At 42.9% G+C, this 8425-nt stretch overlaps 1 protein-coding gene across 1 annotated transcript in view; it reads left to right on the forward strand.

The window, feature by feature from the left end:
* The first annotated feature begins 1934 nt into the window (after positions 1–1934).
* CDC25C (cell division cycle 25C) overlaps positions 1935–8425 on the forward strand; it is a 31212-nt gene continuing 24721 nt past the window's right edge. The window contains exons 1-6 of the mRNA XM_045285009.1: positions 1935–2034; positions 2156–2382; positions 3110–3213; positions 4757–4802; positions 7061–7094; positions 7212–7295. Of these exons, the coding sequence (XP_045140944.1) occupies positions 2189–2382; positions 3110–3213; positions 4757–4802; positions 7061–7094; positions 7212–7295 (462 nt within the window). The 5' untranslated portion in view covers positions 1935–2034; positions 2156–2188. The remainder of the gene's footprint in view (positions 2035–2155; positions 2383–3109; positions 3214–4756; positions 4803–7060; positions 7095–7211; positions 7296–8425) is intronic.

The following is an 8425-nucleotide window of genomic DNA, read 5'->3' on the forward strand; positions in this document are numbered from 1 at the left end:
CATCTCACATATTCTGAATCATAATCTACATTTTGGTAAGAGCCCCCAGATGTTTCTTATATATACATCTGGGCATCTTGTTAAAATGTGCGTTATGATTCAGTAAGACCCACTGCTATCTAGCCTATTCTAACTCACAGAGACCCATAGAACAGACTAGGACGCTAGTGTTTCCAAGTCTGTAACTCTTTACTAGGACAGAAAGCTTCATCTTTCTCCAGAGGAGTGGCTGGTGGGTTTGAACTGCCAACCTTGCAGTTAGCAGTCCTAAGATGCCACCGGAGCTCCTTTTATGATTCAGTATATCTGGGGTGGAAATGGAAATTCTCAGCAGGGGTCAAACTGCAGGGAACTAGTTCAAAGCTTTTGTTATTTTAAACATCTTTATCGTGGAAAACTTCAAACCTACACAACAGTAGAGATTAGCACAATGCCATGCTACTCAAAGGATGATAGTCTCAGGATTAACCGCATCAGCATTATCTAAGAGTTTTTTTAGTAGTTTGTAATCTTGGGTCCCAACCCAGACGTTTGAGTCAAAATCTGCATTTTAACAAGCTTCTCAGGTGACCAGTATGCACATTAAACTTTGGCAAGAACTAATAAGATTAGTTCTTGTGTATCTGTCACCTAACACCTGTAGCCTATCGTGTTTCTGCATGTCTTCTTCGCACTTATTTTAAACTTTAAAACTTAAAGCAAATCCCCCAAATGATGGGTAATTTAACATCATCTGCTGTGTGTTGTGGAGTGGATGCCAACTCACAGCAACTCTGACAGAATAGAAGTGTCCCATTGGGTTTCCTGGGCTGAAACTTTAGGTGGTAAACTTCCAGGTCTTTACTCCTACAAAGCCTCTGGTGGTTCAAACTCTTTCGACCCTGAGCAGCCCAGCACTGCACCACTGAACCGCTAGGACTCCTTTTGCTTCAGTGGGGCCAAATTTCCATAACAACTAAAGTTTGGAAATCTTTGAATTGTGATAAGGATTATGGCAAGCAGTGATTCAATTTTGTTTGCCCGGCAAAGAAACTTCCCTTTACAATCTTCTAGCGTCTCAGAGATGCTGCCCCTAGGGTCACCAAACCTTTGGGAAGGGGGTTGACGCCGCTTTGCATAACCATAGGCACCTGTCTCTTTCCAACACCTGCCTCACCGGCGGCAGATGCTCCATCTCCAGCGGACAGCTAGCAAAAACTAAGAAGGGAAGGTCCACAAAGCCGCACTAGAAAGCAGAAAGAAAATAACTGCACCCCAAACCCAACTAAACACAATTCCCCCGTTATTTCAACGATGGATCTCAATTTAAATGTCCCGGGGTTGGTGGAGCTAGGGCGTGGGAGACGGCAGAAAGGGTGGCGATTGGCCACAGGAACAGCCAGTGGTGCTACAGGCTCCCAGTGGGGCGGGGCTTACCCAGCTGGTAGGCCAATCGTTATCGTACTTTGGCGGCAGGGTGGGGCAAAACCCCTCTTCCCCAGCGAGCTCCCGCCCTGGGTTGATGTACGAGTCAGACGATTGGCTGAGGGGCTGTTGGCGGGCGCGCGGATCGGCTGACGCGTTTGGAGCCAGACGTGGATAGGTTATTGGGAAGGTGGAAGGTTTGAACGATCCAGGCGTACGGCTGTTGGTGTTCTTGTTTTGAGAGTGCCGCTCTTTGCAGAAAGAAGCCTGATCGGCCTGCCCACCCGAGAAACAGAATATTTGCCCGGTGAATTGCCGCTTCTCCCAAGATTGTTACTTTTATTTCTGCTCGAGGCTTCGCTGTCTGATCCTTTTCTCTGGAAGGCAGGAATCAGACCCCCAACCCGCGTGAGGCCGGGAGCCGTCCACACCCCAGCGGCACAGAGACCCCTTTGCCTCTTTGGGGTCCCGTTCGGACCCCGCAGACGCAAGCCCCAAGCTTTTGATAGGGATTAGCGCGAGTTGGGGCCTGGAGTTCCGCTCAGGACTCAGGAGCCGTGTGTCTTGGAACAAGGCAAAAGGCGTAAACTCCCTCTGCGTTCCATCTTTAAAGCCCTGAGTTGCCTCTCGGTAAGTTAGGTTCCCCTCCTCCAACACTGATCCGCCTGGCTGCTGCTGTAGACGGTGGGACTAGTTGCGCCAGCACGGATGTTCCCTTGATGCACCTATGGGGTGACTTTCTTCCCTGTAGGTTTATTTTTTTCTCGGTGAGAACTCGGAGACCATGTCTGCTCATCTCTTCCCGTCCACAAGTAAGGAGGAGAGCCCTGGCTCCGGGCCTGGTTTTCGATTCCGTCAGAGGAAAAGGTTAAACCTGCTGCTGCAGAGAGAGACTTCTTTTAGCACTGATCCAGATCTCCCGAGAACTCCGGTGGGCCAACTCCTTGGTGATTCGGGAAACCTAAGCGTTTCGTCTGGGTAAATCTACTTTTTTATCCACACTGTATCTCCTGTGCTTATGTAGACAGTTTCTTGTTTGCTTATAAAATATCCTTTATGTGATATGTATATGTTTTCCTGTATATAAGATCCAAGATAAGTACACCTGTAGAGACAGTACCTGGATTAATGATTCCCTAGGGGTATGGCAGGGGAGGTTGGGGGAAGTGGGGAGCTAATAACGATGAGTGCAAGAATAAAGAAAATGTTCTAAAATGATTGCAGAACTCTTCTTGATGTGACTGAACTATTGAATTATATGCTAGTAAAACTGTTGGGAAAAGAAGAAATCCTGATTTTAAGAAAAGGGTTTAAGTCTCAACTCTGTTCTTGATTAACTGTGATGCCACTATGTTTAATACAGTTCCACCTGTTGTGTGACTCCCCCCCACCATAAAATTATCTTTGTTGCACTTCATAATTGTCATTTTGCTACTGTTAAGAATCAGGCGACCCCTGTGAAAGGGTCGTTACACACACACACACACACACACACACACATCAAAGGGGTTGCGACCCACAGGTTGAGAACCGCTGCCTTAAAACTCTAGCACTCCAGAAGCCTTATGGAGTCATTCAGCTCTGTTCTTGTAGTGTCGTTCTTGAGTTGGGACTGAGAAGTGTTACAAATGAGAATTATGTGATCTTTCCTTTTAAAGATATTATAGCCTAACGGGAATTTTGATGTTCTATTATGTCTTGACAGAGGAACCCCAAAACGTTGCCTCGATCTTTCGAACCTTAGCAGCGGGGAGCTGTCTGCCACGGGTGTCCCTCAGCTTACCACTTCGACAGACCTTGATGAATTGGGTAGGGCTAAGGAAGTGAAGGGCCTCAGTAGGAGGAATGTAGGAGAGGACAGGCTAGTAGGATGGCAATGGAAGATGGTGAGAGTACCTAGAGGATTTCTGAGAAGAGTAGGAAGAGAAAGGTGATAACATCAATAGGAATCTCAGCAGCCGAAGGACATTTTATTGACTGATTGGTGGGCATCAAAGTATTGCAGTTGAGGCATGAATTTTGTGCCCTTGTCTAATCTCAGCGGAGGCTGAGACACCAACTTAAAAAATACTTTGTCAGCAAAAATTTACTTACATATTTTCATAGGTCTGTGCCTAAAAAGGAGAATGTTTTACTAGTCAGTCATCTAGGACTTGTTCTAAATTCAGTTTCTGAGTGATAAGCTTTTGTTTCTATTTAGGCAAGTCTCCACAGTGTACTGCTTCTCAGCATTTTTTGTTTTGGTGACATATGCACATTATTAATTTTCAGTTAATTTGGGTAGGCTCAGGAACCCTGGTGTGTAGTATGAGGTGGGGGGAGCCAACCCCCACCACTAATCGTGGGTTTAATTAGCACAATTGTATGGTTGAGATATATAAGTATTATATTAAAGTCATCGAGAGCATGAGCGATAGAAGAGTCAAACAATGGAGTCAGACACATTTTATGGTAGCATTCTCACCTCAGCCCCGTGGAAAGAGGGGGAAGGGAAGGAGGAAGACAGGAAAGGGAACAAGGGAGAGGAGAGGGGGAAGAGAGAAGGGAAAGGAGATGGGGGAAAGAGAGGGTGAGAGAAGATCTCTTGCTAATCCAGGCCTATGTATCTTTTGGGGGCATGCAAGCCCACTAATTACAGGTAAAGACATGTCACAGGAAGGGGTTGCACCATAGGTTATACAGCAATAAGAGCAGGTGGTCTAGGGACATACACGCAATAGGAAGAGGAGGGATTGGGGGTATACATGTGACAAGATGGGTGGATCCTAGATTTAGGATGGCAGCTTAACTTTGACCTGTTCTCTGGCTCTCCATAGGAACCATTATCAGTAGGCTGTAAACCCCACCTACAGGAACCAAGCTAAAGGTTGCAAGCTCCAGGGAGAAATAGTCCATTGTCCCCAGCAGTAGGCAGCAGGCCCACCCCTGTGGTGGGGCGAGACAGCAGTCTGGCAGCGATTGCCTTCAGGGAGGATGCCTATAAGCATCCGACCTCCCCCACACTGGTGGCTTAGTGGGCTATGTTTTATGCTAACCACAAAGTCAACAGTTTTAAACCACCAGTCATACTGTTGTAAAAAGATGAGGCTGTCTACTCCCATAAAGATCTACAGGCTCAGCAACCCATGGGGGCAGTTCTACTTAGACTCAAAGGGTTACTATGAGTTGGAAATGACTTGATGGCAATGAGTTTTGGGTTTTATGGGGGAGGCTATGTGTTCAAGAGATCAGTTTTTGAAAGTAATATGGTATGATATGGAAATAGAATGAAAATTACGTGGAAGATTAAAAGAAAGACAGGGTGCATGGATAAGAATAATTCCTCTTACTGATCCATTGTATCTGATTACAGGTCATTTGGATTCTTCAGAACCTCAGGAAATGCAATTAACTGGAGTGTAAGTTCTGCTTAGTTTATGCCTTTACAGCATTGATTGTGGGGATTTTATATAGACATTGCAGGATATAGTGTTTTACTCTGGGTATAAATGAAGCATCCAGCCTTAAATTCTTCCTTTGAAAGGCTTAAGTTTCTCAGACCTAAATGATGTTGTGGAAGTGAAGGTTATTTATTTTAGCCATTTCATACAATTATTGTGTTATCTTTAGAAATGAAGGAAAATGCTGTGCTTAAGTTTAGGTTTTTATTGGCATCATTGAAAAAAAAATTTATTTGGCTCAACTTTCTTGGTCTTTTCCTCCCCAATACAGTTTTCAACTTTCTTTCTTTTTTTTTTTTCTTTTTTCAATTTTCTTAAAGCTTCTTCCTAATAAGCTCCTGTGCCTTTGAGAAAATCTATCAACATACCTTTTGTAATCTCAAAAGTAGTCACCATTAACAGACTCCTCTGCCTTGAATTTAACTGGCCCAGCAAATCTTCAACTTGAGGATGGTGCAAGACCGGGCAGTGTTTTGCTCTGTTGTACATTAGGTATGACTCTGGACAAATCTCAACGTTATTGAACCTCAGGTTGTTTACATATAACATGAAGATAGTAATAGCACTTTTCTCTTATTATTATAAGAATAAACTGAAAATAGCCTTGCACATACTAAGCATGTTATAGTGTATCCTATTATTATAATGGGTTCTTGTTGGAGTTCTTAATGTTCAATACTCAAGGAATGTAAATTCATCTTAATTCAATCCAGAATTGACTCAATCCTGGGAGTTTGGAGCTTGGCGCTTAGAAGCTTTCCTTTAGGCTGTTTTAAACTTTTTGGAACTTTGACCTTCAGTGTGAATTAAATGCCACTTTAATACCACTCATATGACATATGAGATGTGAAAATTTTTCACTTTATATTGGTTTTATTTTCTTTGAATTACTTAAAATATTCTAACCCATGTAAACTGAATGGAATCCTATGTTCCCTTATAGAAATCCCATAAATGGGCTTCACATGTTCTGGAAATTTAAAAAAAGTTTTTCATAAGCTTTTTGAAGCCCTCTCATGTATATTAATCCTTACTAGTTAAACTGGAAAATTAGGGAGGAACAATTATTGTGTCTGCAGGAGATGAAGACATATTCATCTTTGATGTATCCATACATAGGATCATACCAGTGAAATTTGAGGCCTTGCTGTGGATTCGGTTGTGCTCACCCCAGAATCCTTAACCCTATACCTGTGGTTTTAATCCAATTTGGGCAAAAAGTCTTCCTTGTTACATATAATTAGACATCAGGTATATTTTAAAGCAATCTTGAGATACGAGAGGACAGATTAGAGAAGTAAGCAGAGGTAGGGGGTGCCACCACAGGAAGATCACCAGGGCACAAAGACTCCCCAGAGCCAACAGAGAGAAAAGGCTTTTCCGTAGAGCTACCCTATTTCCCCGAAAATAAGACACTGTCATATTAATTTTTGTTCCCAAAGATGCGCTAGGTCTTATTTTCAGAGGATATCTTATTTTTCTATGAAGAAGAATACGGTACACATTTATTGTTTTATTAAAAGAAACCTTGTACTTCCTATCTGATCCGGCTGTGCTGTGGCCAACAGTGAGCTGTGCAGCGGCCCGCTGCTACAGTCCAGGGTTATAGTAGCTTTGGGGGCCATATTTTCGGGAAGGTTTTATTTTCGAGGGGATGCCTTATATTTCAGCAAGAGGCAAAACTGTAAATAGGTCTTATTTTCGGGGGATGTCTTACTTTCGGGGAAACCGGGTAGCACCCTAACTTCAGACTTCTAATTTTATAGACAGAAAAGTTTCGTTGAAATTACTCATGGTATTTCTGACATAATAGCACTAGATAACCAAGGGCTTAAAGTCTTGATATTTACCACAGAGAATACCCTACTTGTTGGCATTAACTCAACACAAACTCACTGCTATTGTCAACTTTGACTCATAACAACCCTATAGGACTTAGTAGAACTGCTCTTTGGGTTTCCAAAACTAAATCTTTACAGGAGTAGAAAGCCTCATGTTTCAAACTATTGAACTTGTGGTTAGCAGCCCAATGTGTAATCCACTACTCCAGCAGGGCTCCTTGTGTTTTTTGGCATTAGAAGAGATATCAACTAGATAAAAGTTTAGGATTCCTACAGTTAATTGAAGAAAGGAAAAGTTGAGATGCTCTAAGCCATTGAAAAAAGATGGAACAATATTTGGGGCTTAGCTGACTGGTAGTTTGCTTTGATCTACAGGAATCATCATCAGGATCTTATAAAAGGCAGCACAGTGAGTAGCCCCTCCTTGAGTTTGGGCTTGTTTCTTGGGTGTAAGGCAAAGGGTTTTTAACTCATCCATGGCTCAAAAATGCTAGATGTTCACAGAAATATTCTCTTATACGCACAGCTGCTGTGTAGCACTCCGAATTCTTTGGACCACAGCCACAGAAAGAAAGATGTACTGTGCAGTTCGTCTATAAATAAGGAAAATGTAAGTGATTAATGGATACCCAGATACATGAGCAGTTTTCTTCCTTTGGGTGAAGCAACACGTCTGTATCATGCGAAGACATTTGTTCATATGTTGATTCCTAGCCATGGCAACCCTGTGCATGCAGAACAAACATGCACCATTGCATTTTCAAGGTTGGGACCTTTGGGAAGTAGTGCTGCCTCTGGAGCACTTACCTGCACGCCACCCCACGTTCTTCTTATGAGACACTGTTTTATAAGAGCTGTTAGATCTCAGCATGCTCGATATGCAAATGGCCTCACTACAGTGGGGAGCAAAAAGGTTTTCTTCTGTAACCTTTGGCCCTAGAACAGATCATGGTTCCAAGTCTGTGATCCATTGTCATTACTCGTGCTCAGTTGATCATTTTGAGGACAAAAAACTATTTGTATAATCAGGGATTTAGGAGGCTTTTATTTACTTTTTTTATTATTTTATTTGGCTCTTGTAGCTCTTAACACAATTTATCCTTCCATCCATTGTGTCAAGAACATTTGTACATATGTTGCCATCATCATTTTCAAAACATTTCTTTCTACTTGAGCCCTTGGTGTCCACAGAGAAAAAAGCTTTTCCCTAGAGCTAGCACCCTAACTTCAGACTTCTAGCTTTATAGACAGAAAAGCTTTGTTGAAACTACTCCCTTGTGATATTTCTGACATAATAGCACTAGATAACCCAGGGCTTAAAGTCTTGATATTTACCACAGAAAATACCCTACTTGTTGGGTTATTTCCCCCTAACAATACTCATTCCCCCCGCCCCCACTCTCCCTCCCTCATGAACCCTTGATAATTTATACTTTTTCATGTCTTACACCAACTACTGTCTCCCTTCACCCACTTTTCTGTGGTTCGTCTCCCTAGGAGCGGGTTATATGTCCATCATTGTGATTGGTTCCCCTTCCTCCCCCCACATTTCCCTTACCCTCCTGGTATGGCTACTCATTATTGGTCCTGAGGGGTTTATCTGTCCTGGATTCCCTGTGTTAGCTCTTATCTGTACCTGTGTACATGCTCTGGTCCAGCTGGATTTGCAAGGTAGAATTGGGGTCATGATAGTGGTAGGAGAGGAAGCATTAAAGAAATAGAGGAAAATTGTGTTTCATG

This window comes from Echinops telfairi, unplaced genomic scaffold, assembly GCF_000313985.2.
Source record: "Echinops telfairi isolate 266 unplaced genomic scaffold, ASM31398v2 ScPeMD7_7469;HRSCAF=8507_1, whole genome shotgun sequence".
NCBI classification, from domain to species: Eukaryota; Metazoa; Chordata; class Mammalia; order Afrosoricida; family Tenrecidae; genus Echinops; species Echinops telfairi.